This window comes from Coturnix japonica, chromosome 6, assembly GCF_001577835.2.
Source record: "Coturnix japonica isolate 7356 chromosome 6, Coturnix japonica 2.1, whole genome shotgun sequence".
Taxonomy (NCBI): Eukaryota; Metazoa; Chordata; class Aves; order Galliformes; family Phasianidae; genus Coturnix; species Coturnix japonica.
The window spans coordinates 23,038,912-23,056,611 of record NC_029521.1 but is presented as its reverse complement, the minus strand read 5'-3'; the positions used below and the strand labels follow the sequence as shown (position 1 = coordinate 23,056,611).

At 43.8% G+C, this 17,700-nt stretch overlaps 1 protein-coding gene across 6 annotated transcripts in view; it reads right to left on the bottom strand.

The window, feature by feature from the left end:
* Positions 1 to 17,700, bottom strand: part of RBM20 (RNA binding motif protein 20) — a 91,896-nt gene that overhangs the window by 16,240 nt on the left and 57,956 nt on the right. For 5 of the 6 annotated variants that reach the window (XM_032445460.1, XM_015867389.2, XM_032445457.1 and 2 more), the window contains exons 2-8: positions 9,481 to 10,591; positions 7,702 to 7,763; positions 7,455 to 7,546; positions 7,026 to 7,123; positions 2,699 to 2,842; positions 1,934 to 2,065; positions 219 to 298 (exon numbers count right to left, since the gene is read on the bottom strand). In XM_032445460.1, coding sequence (XP_032301351.1) covers positions 219 to 298; positions 1,934 to 2,065; positions 2,699 to 2,842; positions 7,026 to 7,123; positions 7,455 to 7,546; positions 7,702 to 7,763; positions 9,481 to 10,591 — 1,719 coding nt within the window. The remainder of the gene's footprint in view (positions 1 to 218; positions 299 to 1,933; positions 2,066 to 2,698; positions 2,843 to 7,025; positions 7,124 to 7,454; positions 7,547 to 7,701; positions 7,764 to 9,480; positions 10,592 to 17,700) is intronic. The other variant, XM_032445459.1, reaches the window with a different exon arrangement.

Genomic DNA, 17,700 nt, shown 5'->3' with positions numbered 1-17,700 from the left:
TCACGTGTCAGGCATATTTTCTGAGTCATCAGCAGCAGCAGTAATGAGTTCATTTGTTTTCTTAACAAGTACAGTTTTTCCATCTGAACTCACTGCACAGGTTCTGCACTTATATTGTACCCACTTACATTTTTACGGTGATTTGGAATGCAATCCAAAATAAGAAAGGCAATGAGATATGTGAGGGAAGCACACAGACTATGCTCATTATACTTTACCTGTCTGCCTCACGCAGCAGGTCCCTCTCCCTCTGTGAGTGGATGTCCTGGATGATAGCAGCCACGTTCTTTCCTGGTTTCTACATCAGACAAAGACACTGTTAGCACGCTGCACTGCTCTGCAAGCTGTTATACAAGATTTGCCCTTTAAGAAACAGCATGCACACATCATTCCGTTACACTAATGAGAAATATTTGGTTTCAGTGTTCTGGTTATAGTCTTTTCTGCAACTGGTATCTCAATAGCACGATCAAAGCAGTAAAATGATACAAATGGAAAATCTGCTTGTAGCACTGTCTGCTCATAATCGGCTTCTGGAAACTTGGCTCTGGAAAGCAGCTTGAACTTCCTTGCTATACACTCACTGCAGAGTGTATAACTGGATATAAGATGACACAAGTCAGACCCTTATTCTAATACCTGAACTAAATAGATGCATCAGCCTATTGTTTCCTATCCTAGGAAGGAGCTGCCTTAATTCCATACTACAATATGGCTCTAAAAGACTGTGTTCGGACATGGGAGTCACAGAAAAGCTAAGTAAGTGCAATAAAAATGTGTGCAAGAACTGTTGATTACTTGAGGTTCAAGATCACCTCCAAAAGATGCACAACTCCAGGCTGGAGTGTGTGCAATCCATCAGCCATGTGGAGCATGCACAACTGAGCAACGTAACCATGCAGGAACTCAGAACAGTTCAGAGTGTTAAGTAATTCATGCATGTTCCCCTTTCATATCACTGTACTTTTGTTCATTTGTTTGTTTTCAACAACAAGGAAGAGTTTTTGCTCATAAAGAGAAAACCAGTTCCATGATCTGAGAAACTGACAATGGAACTGCTGAAAATCTTCCTGAAATCCCACTCTCCTGAGTAAGTCCAGCTCTTCATGTTAAGATGCGCAGCCTGCACCACCATACTCTGCAGTGCCTCAGTACCACAGTGAGAAAGAATACCCTGGTTTACGGAGCAGCAGTTCCTTCAAGTCTCCTTTTACTTGTCTTCCCTTAATGCTCGTAAAACGCCTCTTAACTTGGAACACTACAAAGTTATTTTATAGAATCATTGTGCTGTGTTGGGATAATATAAGGCTTTTCAGCTCTTCACTGCTTGTTCCAGTCCAAATCTACATGCAAAAAGCCTATTCCTTTAGCATTACATACAGCAGAACAGAAGCTGCCATAAATATGCTCTCAAGAATACTGGCTTTTGGACATCACTCAGATGTCCACATCAGAAGTGTCAGAGAAAAAGTCTACAGAAAGTCCAAAGAACAAATATTGATCTGTTCTGATTCTATGTCTGTGTGTGTATATATATATATATATATATGTATGCCATGAAAAGCTAATCAGGATGATGCTTAGTCCTGCCATTGCTGCTCAGCACAGAGACTATATTATGTCTTGAGTGTGCAAGCAGTGAAAAGCAGTGCGCTAGTCTCAATGCTTGTCTAAAAGGATGGCACTCCCTTATTTTTACTGACATACGTTATCTTACATATAGATTTGTACCTTAGTTCAACCAAGCAGTGTGGCTGCTCAGTTCAACCTTAGTTCAACCAGCTAACACACATTCATTAGTTTATCTTTCTTCATTTCGTTTCCCACAACATTAAAACATTGATTAGAAAACAGCAACCAGAAAGGCCTTAAGATGTATCCTCATGGACAAGCAATGGTAACTCATGAATTCTTATCAGGAATCTGATCTTACCTTCAGCTGCAACTCCTTGTATCTTTTAGACATCCTAATCAGTAACTTGTCATCATTTATCATAGCGGGCTTTTCTTTGTAGTACTGCACCATGGCTTGTGCTGCTTCACTGTAAGCCATTTCCAGAAAGGCCTAGCACAGATGGGGAGAGCTTTAAAATCTACTACATCATTACAAAACAAAGTATTAGAGAGAAATAGAGATTCTAAGGTGATTTCTCAGCCTCTTGTTTACTAAAAATAATGCTCACAATCCAGCTATGAAAGATGATACGCAGCTTTAAAAGCTGTTTTAAAAAACCCAAATAACTGGAATCCAGTCTTTCCTGACATACAAAAAAACTACCTTTTCCTCACTGGAGCTTCTACAGGGCAAGTAGAGTGTGAGCAACCAGAACGAAGCAAAGAACTAATGATAATAAAACAATAATATTAACTAGCATTTCTATTTGCATAAAAAATGTTACTAGATATAACCATGGTTTAACTGTCCAAGGGGAAAAAACTCATCTGTGTACCTGACAGCATTTTGAAACGTTAATGTTGCTCACTGGCATGGATTCTACTTCCTCCTGCACTGTCTGCTATGGATACATTATTTACCAGTCTACCATGCCCATCACCACTGGTAGACATAACCCTGAAGACAGAGCTCTGCTACAGCGTAGTGCAGGTTAAAAGAGTGCATGGGCACCATCTCATTGAGCTCGTCAGTATGACTTTATGCCTATTTACATCAATACTGGTGGCTCCAAAAGCACAGTACCTGATTAGTGGATTTCATGAGGATATAGTTGGTGACCTTCCCAAATGGAAGGCCCAGGTTAATGACATCGTTCTCTGTGCAGCTTCCTTCGGGGAGATTGCAGATGTGAACAACTCGACCCAGTGTAGATTTCCTTTGGGGAAACTGGAAAAAAAGCCCAACTCAAAACCATGCTTTTATCTTAGATATTGCAACCACTAGAAAAGATCTTACATTTCTGCAAAAGAAAAAAGACCTGAAACGATCTGTTCTAAGCACCTGTTTTTAAGGACAAACATCCTTAATTGAAACCATCCTGATTAAGACATTTTCTTTCCCATCATATCTACAACTGAACTGTGGTTTGCAGTGGAGTCTCCATCCCTGGATTACTGGGAGAGGATTACTAGGAGAGATGCTCTAGTTTAAATGGGAATAGTGATATGGCTGCAGAAGGTAACTTGCACATCAAATCTAAGAGAGTAAGGGACTTCAGGGCCCTGCCATGTTCCAGTAGAGGGCTGGGAGCCCAGCCCAAGAGGGAGTTTGGAGACCCCTCAGTGCTCAGAGGTGTCTCTGCAATGGGGAGGTCTCAGTCACACCAATAAGCTCACTGCAGGTCTAGTATCTGTCTGGTACACCTGCCAGCTCCAAGGTTCTTCTGCCAAGTCACGCAGCCTTTGCTCTGTCCTTCTGCATCTGCCTGTCCCACTGATGGCTCTGTGCCTTCCCCACACGAGGGCATCACACAGTACTGAGTAAAACACCCTTCACAAATACTTTGCCAGCAATGCACACACACACAAATAAAGAAGAGTATTTTCAAGCAGATGTTCACTGCAGTCCCTGCTGGATTTATGAATGTTAAAAAACAATTTAAATGACTACAGAGGTGTTCAGGATAGCAGGGATTGAATTCAAGCCCTCCTTATGCTCTCATGGAACAGATCGGGCCGCTGGTAAAAACAACATTGTCCACTCTGCAAGAGGACTCAGTTATACCTGAGGTTGGAACACCTGCTGCTTTCCTCTCTCTTTGCAGCACCGCATAGTCAGAGACACGTTTCTCTTGAGAGCAGGCTGACCACAGGGGCACACAGAGAGGCAGAGGTTCCGGACTAAACAGGGACAGGCACATGCTGTTGGTGCAGCAGTCACTTCCCAAAGGTGGAAACCTATTCTGGGGTGCTGGGGCAGTTCCCAAAGAGCTGCCTATCTCCCTGACGTGTAAAGCAGTCTCTACACTCCTCATGCAAAGAGACATCAGCGTATACCGAGAGAGAAATACAATTTACCTCAGCTAATGACATGCAAACCCTGCTCACACAGGATTAAGTCTTCCCAGAATACTTCCCCGTTTATGACTTCCGCTGTTAGGGTTTTATTGAAGAAGTAATTCTACCTTCAGTTAAAATTGTGCCATTCAAGGGAAGATGCAAATCACATAATGTCATGGGATCAAATTCACCAGAGCCATCACAAATGTTTGGCTTGTCAGCAAGTTCACAAGTTACAGAGCTAATGTTATCTTATTTGCACCTTCATCCTATTACCTTCCCTCCAGACTTTATCACTTAACTGCTGGTGTGTTTTTGCTGCAGTACAAACCTGCCTCATACAGCAGTCTGCTATTTAGCTCACAGAGACTGTCCAGGTGCATAAGGCAAATCAAACAAGTGCCACAGTCCAAAAGAAGGTGTTTTCTCTAGCACAAGCGTAACAAAAACCTGACCCTGAAGGAAGACGAGAGAAACTCAGCTCCACCTGAATTGAAAAGCAGTGATGGCTGAGTGCATCTGCAAGGCAGCAAGTAGCACACAACCTACAGCTGGCAGGGAAAAAGGAAACCTTCCTGACAGCACAGGAACACCTCATGTCACCTGGCACCTTCTGTTTGTTTTGTCAGATCTGTTAAGAGATGGTGTGTTAAGCATATATAGGACTAGAAAGACAGCTGTTCCCTCCCTAGGCTCCAGGGCCCAGGCTCAGACATGAACTCAGCAGTACATTAAATCAGATGACTCTAAGACGTTACCACCTCCCCCAAATTGGCAATGGCTTGAATTGAAATGTCATGTCATAAATCTGCTATAATTCACAGCTAAAAAGTGGTCAGACACTCATACTGAGATCAGATGAGCTGTACCAGACAATATTCTTGTCAGCTGATTGAAGTTAAATTGGATCCATTCACTAAATGAGCTGTAAAACGCAGACAGAAAAGGAATATGCAAGTTCTATATACACACTCAGGAAGTGAAAGGAGTGGTGTGTCCAAATGTGATTTTCAGTAAGACTTCACGTTAACTTTCTTTGATGTCTACAGGGATCTACCAGCACAGTCGGACAACTATTAAAAAAAAAACCAGTTTGTTCAAAAAATAAATGGTTGAATAAATTATTTGCTGCATAACAGTGAAGGTCATCTCATGCAGTTTGCCACACACTTTCATCAATGTAATTCAGATATTTTTAACTGCGTCTTTTTCCTCCCCGTTTTTGGGGATCTCTTACTTTTCAAATCCTTTATCCATTTCTTGAGCTTTTCATAACTCTTTCCTCAAGAAAATAAGAAACGGACAGTCCCATCCCTCCATTGCCAGTTTCCATGCCTGAGGGAAGGCTCGTAGTGCTCTGTTTGCCTTTAGAAGAGGGACTGAGTTATTTGCAGACAGAGAGCATGTATCAAGCTCTCCCAGAAATCTGAACACTTTGTTTATGATTACATGCAGGGTCAAGTATAATCTCCCACTGCTCAGTTAAATGGCAGCAGCTTAGCTGAAAGTGAATACTGCTGTGCAAAGGTGTAATAAATTATAAACCACCTGGGTTGCGGGGGGAATGACAGCTGGTAAACTCTAATTTAACACCTCTAATATAGCTCCCTGACCACCTCCCGAGCTTCTGAAGAAAAAGGGGATTTGTAGTGCCCAGGAAAGCCAAAGTTATTGGTTCTTTTATCTCTCTTAGCACCGCAGGTCATTCAGAAGGACTTCTGCAGGCAGCTTAGATGATAAATAGTGACAGATTCTGAGGAGAAATGATACTGGTATTAGCAGTAATTTCATTTGTTGTGAGGTTGACAGACATGATGAAAAGGAACATTCCTCCACAGCCGCCGCGACTCCAACCTTTGACCTTGGAGGCAGCCATCACAAGCAGCTCTGCTCTTTGCTGCCCTGCACACGTGGTGTCTGTGACAGGCAGAAGCCAAAATCCCTTCCAACAACCCCTGTCATAGCAAAACCCCACAGCACAAAATTGATTGGATTACACAAATATGGGTGATGTTTTTGTAAGCAATACTGATGTGAAATGGAGCGGCACAGGGACGCGGCTCAGCCTGTCCTTCCGGAGTGCCTAAGCTGACATCAGGATGTGTACATAAAAGCTAACAAGGTGAAAACTTGAACCCCTGGATTACTGCTGCTATTCTATGAACAACCTAACATTACTCCTCGATGTTTCCAACTCTAATAATAGCTTTCTTATATACGTTGAGCTTCAGTTTAACCCTAACATCTTTGTATTTTTATTCTGCATATGATTTGCAGTTTCTCTTCTTTTAAAACCATTTGCTTTCTCAGTTTAAAAGCCACCTTTAATGTTAGATTTATTTATTTATGACACTTTTTGCTGATCAGGATGGCAATTCAAATGCGCACTAGAGGAACACAACTGGGACCTGTCCTGATCACTGGGGGGGATAATAAACTGAAACCACAGAAGGTTTATGTATACTGAAGTAAACTTGTTGAAAGGTTACCAGTGGCAGCAGGCGATATAAATAGTACACTAAAACAAACTAAGAAAAAGCTAGTCCAGTATAATGAATCAAACTGGGACGCCCAAGCGAATAAGCATTAGTGGAGCTGCAGCCACTGTCTTTCCACCACTGCTATCTGAGAGGAGGACCCCAGCTGAGAGTGATTGCTCTAGATAAATAACTGAAGAGATGCAGGCCTCTCACTGGGATCGATACTTAAGAGTAAGTAAAAATTAATCCAGCTTTTCATTCCTAGCTGGAGCTGATTTTCCTGCTTCAAAATGGCTCAGCAAATGATGGGGGGGAAGCTACGGGATACACACAAAACAATCTGCCACCCTCTCAAAATCCTTCTAACAAGCAAACAATTTCAGCACTGAAAAAAGCCCCAAACCAATAGAACTACATCTACATTTGTTCTGATTAAAAACATAAAAGAGCTGCAGATAAATTTAAATGACTGACTGAATGATCCCATCGTAGCCTAAAAGGAAGCCTTAAAATGACACGGTTTTAATTCCAGTAAGTAGAAGAGGTTTCTGCAAGAATCTCTGCAAGGAAACCAAATTCTTAAATACTCACTCTTACCCCTGATGGAAGAGAAGGAAATGTAGCACCTGGCTGGCCAAAGGATCTCGCTGACGTAGTGATAAAAGATGAGCCGACATTTGGTGGGTAATCTAAATAATGGATTACACAGTTTTATGAAAATCTTGATTCATATTATTATCTTGACTCAGTAAGCAATGCCCCATTTACGTAACAATTCATTTCATCATTTCAACACCGCTGCTTTATTGTACTGTGGAAGCAACTACTTGTTGGAAAGAAAAATAAATTCCTATTTTGAAAGGCAGGTTGTCTTTTATGTCTTTCTGAATGAGATGTATAAAAGCTATTTTTCCTGGAAACCTGTATCATACATCAATGGAAATGCCCCCTTCTCCCCACAGACTGAAACCCCCTTTCATTAAAAATAGCTTTTTAATTATTGTACATGCAACCATTCACCTTCAATACTAGATGGATTGAAAACTGCTGCACTATTTGGTGATATATGCAACGTTCCATCTGATGAACTTAACACACACCGGATACCAGTGCTGGAAAAGAAAAAAACAACTTTAGGAGCATGCATAACGTGTCGTCAATATCAAAGCCTAATTATTAGAGTGTAAATTCCTGGTATAAAGCCATTGAAGTAAGGGATGCTCTATTAGAAATTCAGTTGGAAAAGCAATGCTGAAATAATACTTACTTATCTGAAAAAGCCATACATTTTTGGATGTGAAGAGTTCCCTTTACGTGCTGATCCCAGTCCTGTGTTGAAAAAAAGGGACAATGAGCACAGGAAAAATCCTAAGAAATCTGTGAAAGATTGCTTCTCTGTTCGGTTTACCTTATTCTAAAGCCAACACTGAGATGCTGAAGATCAGAGTGTGTGATACTGGAGCCAAGTGTACTTTTTTCCAGAGCATTGACTGATCTGTTATTTATGGACTCAGTTACCAGTTACTTAATACACGGATAGCTTCCCTGTATTAGTTTTTAAATTCTGCATTTTATTTCCATTAAATTAGGTCATTTATTTTGAAAAGCTGATCCTGAAAGGCTCTGAGCATCCTCAGCTCCTGCAATGTCCATAACAAAGCTGCTCATCACACAGGGCAGCAAAGATAGTGATCGTTCATTTCAGTTGATTAACACGTTTGTAAGAGAAGTGCATTCTGCTATTTATGGACCATTCTGCTATTTATGGACCAAATAAGGCAGTGTATTAAACACTAACAAACAGAACAGCCAAAGCTCACTGTAATTACAATTACACCACTCTTTTAAAATATTTAATGAAAAACACGCCTGTACAGTGTGCCCCAGGTGGGGGTGAGTTCAGACCACTCCTATAGCTGCAGTAACCATAGGAAAGCCTCTTGCAAGCAGTTGCTCAAAGAATAAAAGGGAAACATGAAAGAGCAAACATATTCAAATCTCCCAAAGCCACAGGGCATGTATGTATCATGTGCTATTTCAGTTCCTGGCTACCTTCCTTTGTATACTCATGCTGTTGCAGTATTCTTGTCAGGCCAGCACTGGCATGAAAACACGTGCCTTTGCAGTGAAATGCTGGTCCAGCAATGTGATGGAAAAAGGCCACAAGGACCTGTGGGACAGAGCTCTCCTAGAGGGCAGAACAACTCCAGGCAAGGCCCACGGATGGCAGTGGGGCTCAGAGCCACACATGTGGCTCTCTCCAGAACTGGCCTATATGATCTAGCAACACAGATTCTCTGTACAACAGGCAAGTTTCTGTTCAAGGTTGAGTTTGAATTTTGGGCTCTTTTGACAGTATGAATGTGGTCAAGACAAGCTGTTAGGATCCACAGCAGATAAGATCTGGGAGCCTGGTCTGCACCCTGTATGCTGGGTAGCATCTTTCTTCCAGGGCAAAGCCACTGGGGCAGTGTGTCCTAATTCTTTTCTTTGAGTTTCTGAAAGGTGGAGGACATCCCAACAAAGCAATTATCAAAGTCATTTTATGGGAAAGTGCTATTTTGTTCAAGCAAGTTTGCACAAAGCTTCTATCAGGAAGGCTTTGGGATCAGAAACAGAGACATCCAAATGAAACTGCAGATATGCAATTACAATACTAGCTGGAGGAGGTGGGATCAGGTTCAAGCTCCTCCTCGCCTTGATTTACACCCATCAGAGATGGGAACGACACATGCCTGGGTCTGGCATTTCTCAGGCCAGGACCACAGCCTCCCAGCAGCAGGCTGCTGCGCACACACATTGCTCTCCACATTTTCCCAGTGCAACGCGGAACAAAAACAGATCTTGAAACCTCAGCAGTTTCCACAGAACAGATTTACAGCACCCCAAGCCCTATGAAACTCTGCGTTTCAATGTGTGATAGAGACAGACCTGGCTGACAGACATGTCTGTACTAAGACAGGCAGACAGATAAATCACCTGACACATGGGCAGGGAAACCCCTCTGAACACCATGGGTGCCCCTGGGTGCATTAAAATCACTCACCTTCAGATCAAAGATCTTCTTGTCGCAGAGGGAGCAGACGTGGGGGAAGTGGAGGGGAGCCACACCATGGAGGTCATTCAGCTCGTGGGGCTGCAGTGACCTCATGGGCAGGTCGGGAGCACCGGTGCTCAGCTCCTCATTCTGCCTCAGCCGAGGGCTGCCGAAGCTCTGCTTGCTATTGTTGAGCCTGCCGAATGCTGGGGCAGCGGCTGTGCTAAACTTTGTGTCAGGTGTCGGTTCTTCGGGGTTGTACAGCTCGTTTCTTATTTCATACGGCTGCTGGCTTGCTGATGGCCACATGCTGTCACTGGGCAGGAGGTCAGACTTGTTTTGGCTGGAGAAATTCGGGATATTTTCCCACTGGTTGCTTGTACCTGTGCCATGTAAGATGGGGCTGGGATCTCCTTTTGGATGAGCACCGGTGTGTGGATCGCCAGGGAAGGCTGGTGCTGCCCCATAGGTGTCTTTCTGGAACCCCGTTGGAGCATCGTGCTTCAATGGGCCGGCAGAACCAAAGGGCCCATCGTAGCGAGCCCCAACTGCTGAAGGGAAGCCGGGTTGATCCCCATCCGAGGTATACACCTGTGGGGCGGTGACATTTTGCTTGCTGTACTCATAAAAGCCCCCGGCGGCAGCAGCAGCGGAGGGGCCCACCTTGTTGAGTCCAACCACCACAGGCTGCTGGCTGGAGGTGGGAGCCATGACGCCGCCAAAGGGACTCATGACGATGGCATTGGGGGCCTGGGCCTGCACGGGTCCCAGGCTGCCCCCTGTGCTCTGTGCGGGAAAGGCAATGCCACCGGAGGAAAACCTTGTGCTAGTGATGCCAGGCCCTGGAGGAGGGCCACCCGCAGCATGTCCTGGAGGAGCACCCATCACAGACGGGTGCCTCAGCTGGTTGAAGAGCGGCTGGGACATGGCCACTTTGGAAAGCACCTGGTTGAGGACTGTGGCGGCAGCTGGGTTGCTGGTGACGGCGGTCTGAGCCAACTTCAGCCTGTGCAGTGTGAGCTGTGCCTGGAGCTGGGCCAGCTGCAGGCTGGCCGGAGAGGGGAGCAGGGGGCTCGGGGCACTGACGGAGAACGGGCTCTTCTCCAGGAGCTTGGCAGCGCTGCAAAGGATCGGGATCAGGTTAGCTAAATTCACTAAAATCTGACTGTGCTCACCTCCTGCTATAGCCCAGCATGAGACAAGCCGTCACTATGATAGATTTACCCTTTGAAACACAGAGGGAATAAGGTGGTGGTCATAAATGCAGTCATAATTCAACACCTTTGCTTAAATCTCAGCTGCTATACCATTTTCAATCCAAAAGTTACGAGGGAGACAAGTACATCAGAGACCTCTCTTGAAAATTCTCATTTAACCCCTCACTGACCCTCTGTATCAGGCCTTCAGCTCCTTAAAATTCATACCCATAAAGCAGACCAGGAGAAGACACAACACAAGCCCTCCCAGAGCGTCCCCAAATCTCTGTTTTTCCATTGTTTTATGCAACCTTTCCCCTCCCTGCTCAGGCACATGTTGTGGTGTTACCATTATATTTGGTGGGACCAGCACCACCTTCTCCCACAGAGCAGGAGGAAGCGAAGAAAGGGACATCAGATGGGACTGTAAAACCAAGCTGGTAAGAACTTCACAACTGGAATGTAAGGCAAAATTTCTGCAGCGTAAGCTGCTGAAAATCAAGGTCTACCTAGAAATTAGAAGTGGATTGAGTGTTCTCCGTTAAGTCTTACACATGGGGTAAATTCACACTAATTAAGCCTGCTCGAATTCCAGAACTAGGAATACAGGTGATGACACACTGAGGTATATGGTGGTTGGAAAGCACCTTTGGGAGATCTCTGCTCATACCACCTCCCCTGCTCTCACCATATGCTGGTGGAAAAATATCACCCCAAATGAGTTAAGTCTAATAAATCTATATAAGTGAGTGAAATGTTATAAAGGAAGAAATCAGGCAATGCTTTTCCTGCCCCCTCCCATCCTTCTAGTTCCAGCATCACCAATGGCAGAGCCAGCCTGGTGCATGTGTACATACACCATCCCCTGGCCATGCTCTCTCTGCATGTCACGCTGGATTCTATTAGCCATTTTCATGACCCCACCCGAATAATGTTAGCCATCACTTCTTCCACGCATAGAAGCCTCTGCTCACAGATGGCACAGCAACTCAACACATTACAGACGGCTGCTGGCCCTGAAAATGAGAACAGAGAGCACTCGAGCATAAGGGATGCAGTTCAAAGCTCAATTACTTTATATTGTAAAACTGTATTTAGAGTTTCAGTTCAGGCCTTTCAAAGCAGCAGGGGCTACACATCAACCGCCATGCAGCACTCACTGTTAATAATCAGCCAATTTGCTCAACTGCATGGATGAAGTTGTAGCTAATGATAAATGTCTTGTCAGCATGCTACATTTGAAAACCACAAATTAGGGAAACATCTGCTTAAGTCCAAAGTATGACTAAGAGAAAATGAATGGGTTTCGTGTTTAACATTTCACTTCCACCAGCAACTGCAAGGCACATCTGTCTCCAAAACTACAAAACGCCGTTTGGATAAGTGCATCGTTATGTAATGACGAGACTCCCTGTCAGCACAAGCTGACACCAGCATGCTTCTGCACTGAGGTGTCTTTTGTTTTCCTCTATGGCTTCCATCCCTCTCTCTCTGACTTGCATTTATAGTAAGGTTTGCTATAAATCTGACCACAGATGAAAGTCACGGTGGAAGTACAGCCAAAACAAGAGAGAGGCTGCAGGAATCCCAGCCTGCAGGATGTTGAGGGCTCCCCAAGGCCACCGAGAAGCCCCGTGGAGCATGAGGGGCTTAGCAAGCAGAGGATCCCACATCAGCACAGCACTCATGCTGCTGTCACTGCCTGGGAACGCAGTGTGACCCCATACTGTGCCACCAGCATCTGCACTGCACGGGACTTGCCGCGCTCACAGCTACTGTTTAATTTTATTGCTGCTTGTAACTTCTGTACATTAAGCAAGCTGTAAAACTGTTTTTAAAGGTTTATAGAGCATGCAAATATGAACTGCCCGGTGACCCTAAAATAAAAAGAGGAGTTGGCAGACAACATGTAATGCTTTCAGGCTCAGAAGCTGCAGCTACGAACCCATGGGGCAACCTGCTCATCCCTGCTCTGGTGGCTGCCTGCTGGACATGGGCATAGGTCCCTCCCTGTGAATCCAATGCTTCCACAAGACCCTGAACTCCCCCAGATTCGCTGCACAGCTTATATTTTGTCTGACCCCAGCATGCACACAGTCACTGCCAGAGTACCCTGGCTTACAAGCTTCTGCCCCAACCCTAGAGGCCGGTGGTGGGCAGGTGGGGACTGTGAGGAGCTGCCTCACCTGGGAGAAAATTAATGCTGGAAGGGGAAGCTGCACCCCTTCCCTCCCCCCCCCCCCCCAGCCTCTCAGAGGGATGGAGTTAGCAAGAAGGGTCATTCCCATGCACTCCTAGTTTTGGGAATGGCCCTGGATTCAGCTGTCTGGTTTGCATTTCCAGATTTCAGGGTACTTCAGTTGCATGCTTTATCCTCCCGCTGCAGAAACGGAATATTTTAGCATCTAATCAAGCCAAAGAAAGAAGGGCATGGTTGTGGGGCGGTGGGAAAAGCAGATGTGCAGATGGGAGGTCAGGAAGACAGTTGTATATAGAACATCTCTTAGAGCAATGCCCAAATGTAAGGATTTCTGTTGCATTACGAAATACAGTCTGTAAGAGGCGTGCAGGACTGCCACACACAGCTCTTACAATTTCTTTCCCTCTTTCTGTTATACAATCATTGTACTTACACACTCAATAAACACCACTTGGCAAATCATCCCACTGCAGTTTTACTAACTCATCGAAAACTGCAAACCCAATAAGAAGATGGTATTTGGCTTTGGCATTTCATGGGGCCATTTGCCTCTTGTACACGCACAGCTCCCACCCTGGCTCATTCCCAGTTTACCAACATGCAGCTCCTGGCTGCTTGGGGTGGGGGCTGCTGCTAAATGAACCTCACTCCTCACTAAGCCTGCAGAGGCCAAAGTCAGCTCTACCCTCCTTGCAAAACATTCGTCTTTGTAAGGTCAGCAATGTAAAATGTTAACAGAAGTGGTTCTCTTCGTTAACTAAAAGCCACACACCAGGCGAGTTCCTGCCTGGCTCTGGGAGCTGAGGATGTACATTGCCTGCTGTAATATTTGTAATGAAATTGCAAGTGCTGGCAATGCTATATTGCTATAAATCAATTCTGTCCATCTGCTGCCCTCATAATCCTTATTATGCTTTTGACATCCAAGAGCACAGAGCAGCACACAGGGTCGGAGGTAAAGCATCCAGACCGCTGGATTATTGGAGTAATCCTGTCAGTGAGAGCGATGAAAAGGCCGAGCCCAGAACGCATCGATCACAACAAAAAACACCAAACAAAACTACTGAAGTTGTGATCTCTGCTACTTCCTTAGGTACTATTTCTATCCAGAAATATTTGAAGTGCAGAATAGGGAATTAATCTGAAGTCTTCCAGAACAGATTAAGTCACTGCTGTGAATACTGCACAGCTTCTAAGATTTCGTACCGCTTGCCCCACAACCCTTCTGCCTTTATGTACAGCTATACTGGCTGGTCAATATCTCTGAAAGATAAATTTGTTATTATTTTCATTACACTGTTTCAAAATGTGCACTTTTACGAAGGCCTTCGTACTACTGTGCCTATTTCAGAACTAAAGTAGCCACGGATCCAAAGATATCTAAGGAGCCCAGATGTACGACTGCTCTTCAATAACCCGTACTATGTTTCTGACCACTTGCAACAGCATGCTACTTTCCATCCATTTAAAGTGTTTCTGAATCAATTTTCCTAACAGAAAACAGCTTTTAATTCAATACCCTTGAACACAGCAAAGAGAAACATCTTCTGATTATCCAAGCACAAAATCAACAATATACTGTTATGCAGAAGCATGAATATCTCTTCCCTGCAACGCGTCATTTATTCAAGCAGCACAGGACCGTCTTCTCTAAACTCATCCAAAGCAATTCCTGCCACACTAAAAGTGAAACAAAAAATCTGAAGACAAGCAAGCCACATTCTACGTAGATGAAGCTGAAAAGACATTACAAATACAACTACCTTCAAACAACATGAAACACTCTTTGTCAACACCTCAGGGACAGCGCATGTTTGTACCCCACGACAGAATTCGGACTCCTGAATTCCACAGAACTGCAAAGCCTCATTACAAATGCTGGTAGAAGAAAAGACCAAGCTCAGCTATCTCAAAAGCATGTATTAGTAAGCAGAGCGAGTAATTATCATAGCGATATTTTACTTCATGTTGTTTTGCTGATCTCACTAAGAATACAGGTCTTACATTCATTTTCACTTGTTGCACTAAAGCAGCACTTATATTCCCATGAAGGCTGTTGCAGTGGTTGAAAACAGCCACAACCCTTTTCCTATACTACAGATTGCAGCTGGCTGGTAACAAATGACTGTTTTCTTTCTCTGCATCTCCACAAGAAATATTTCTTCTGGTTTCTAGTGAAATGACTTTCCCGGTCAGTAAAGATGAGGAAATCAGCTGAGAGGAGGACAGCCCTCCACTTTCATCATTTGAGCTCTGACACCATCTGCAGCAGAACTTATTTTTTGGCTGAGTTTTGGTTAGAACTGATAAAAAAAAAATATAATATATATATATCAAATTTTGGAGTAAGTTCAGCTAACGACAAGGAGCACTAAAAGCCTTAAGCCACTTTAATATGTTTATAAGCTGCAAGTAAAACCGTTCTTATCCCAAATAACGATATTTAAAGCCCCCTATTATACTACTGAGGGACTGAGTAAAACTCCAGCCAAAGTATACATGTTCTTTGCCAAGAGAATTTTGCATATTTTTGGCAATAGTAAACTCTATTATCTGGACAAACACCCAATGCAACAGTTAGCTGGAAGATGAAATATAAGATATTTTTGCAGAGCTGCTATGCTCAAGGTTTATGGAGGTGACAGGAATTAAGTGTCTGACTCCTACCAGGAGTCCTTTGTGCTCATATGGAACTTGCACATGAAATGTTATTTGCCTTTGTTTATATGCAGAGCAATCAAGACAGTTTCACTGTTTGCTAGGGGCAAACACAGCAGCTATCTCTTGGATAAAACAGTGATCAGAGACACAAAGCTGAAAGTGATGGTAGGAGGATGGCTGGACTAACTCCGAGGTGGCATCAAGCTGAACTCAGTAAGTCCTGACATACTCATTTAATCTTCTCTTAGGAGCCTGCCTTGCTGCGACTTCTTCAACCTCCTCCTTTTTCTGCACATCTCACACACTGCATTTGTTTGTAATGCCCAACAGCCTTCCTTCACAGCAACACAACCCAACCCCTTCCCTGAAGCTGTTGCCCCAGTGACACTGGTTGGGAAGGATCACTCATGCTCCGCTGCTCTGACTTTCCACGGGGATGACCAGCTCAGACCCTTCTAGTTTTGATCATCCAATCGATTTTTTGTCACCATTTCACATTGCCGTCATCAATATTGCATCCAGGTTATGCCAGATTCGGTTTGCCAGGATTAATCTGGATTCCTATGCTGCCTCCAAAGCACTTGTAAATCCTCTCCTCTTAGCACAGCTGTAGATTTAAAGGGTGCTTTTTTCACCCAAGTCATCAATGAAAGTGTCAAATAGACTAAGGGCAGTTCCCAAGAAGGGAACCATGACACACCTTTCCATTTTTCCTCTGAGCACTAACTACTACTCCGAGGACACCTCCTCCACCTCACTGATCTGCTTTTGTGTGCTGAAGGGACCACAATCTTTTCTGCTAAAAATAATATTAAAACAACAATAATAATAACAAAAAACACTGTTCTGTCTTATTAAGAGCTGCAAGAGTGAAAGCCTGGATCAAACCACAGTGAGATTTCTTATTATCATTTTCTGTGGTTCTGGCAGAGATATTCCGTACTGCTGATTAAAACAGACTTGCGTGTTTTGTTTTCTTTTCAGTAACATTTGTTTCTATTGGCTTAGCCATTTCCAAATGCCAAAGCCAACACCATAGGCAGCAATTCACACTTGCAGCATTAGAAGAATCAGGTATGCTTGAATTTCGCAGCGTTCTTTGTACTTCCCCTCCCTGTTCCTGTGTACTGTTTTTCAGTATACTTTTTACACTGGAAATACAATTCTTACTTGCATGGAAGTTCAGATTGTATTTTACAGTTCTTCCTCCTTCCTCTCCTGCAATGCATGTCTCTGTAAATACTTAACTAAGCAAAGTTCAACTGCTTTCAAATAAAGGACGTAACCAGCAAAATATACCACCTGAACCCAAGGTTATGGGGAAGGATTTTCAGAAGCTGCTGAAGTTGCTGTTTAGTTCTAGGACATTTATATGCTGTTTGGTTCTGATGACATGGCAAGGTCTCTAAGGATTAGCGCGCGCACAGCAGCACTGCTTTGTATTTTAAGCTCCTGTACATAGCCAGACAAATTCATGTAGCTGTACTGTAGCCATCTATCTGCAACTGCTTCCTTGTAAGCAGTAAATAGTTGTGTAAACAGTTCCTTGTTTACTCAGGCTAAAGGAACATATTTAAATGTGCACTAAAAATTGCCAGAAATAGCTGTAGCACCAGATCAGAGCTCCAAATCCCCCAACAGGGCAAGGTCCCTAGGCCAGATAGATGCCTAGGCCAGATAGATGCTCTGTCATGCTCCCATAAGGAAGGGCTCTAAGGGTTCCCATAACATTGCTGTGCCAGCGCTTGTGGCACATCTGAGAGAGGAGATGAGCAGAGCCTGGGGCTTGCTGGAGACTTAGGGTCAGGGAGTGAAAAAAAAAAAACAAAAAAAAAAACAAACAAAAAAAAAAACACCCAAAAGAAAAGGTGGTAGTGTAAAGCTACCCAGTATCGGGGTGAGTGGCTCCAGCAGAAGCGCCTGAGCTGTGGGCAAAAGTTCTGCTGGAGCTCAGTGCTCCTAGCCGGCCCTGCAAGCAGAAGAAATGTCCTGGAAAGCTCATCATAATTAAAGGGAAAAAAAGGGAAAATGCAGCCTAAAAATAAAGTAAGTAGTAATAATAACAGTCAGAAACCCCTGAAAGGTTGTTTTTTTTACACAAAGACAAATGCCCAACTGGAAAATAATCCTTGACATATAGTAGTTCCTAGGAAAGATTAGGATTAGATTCCT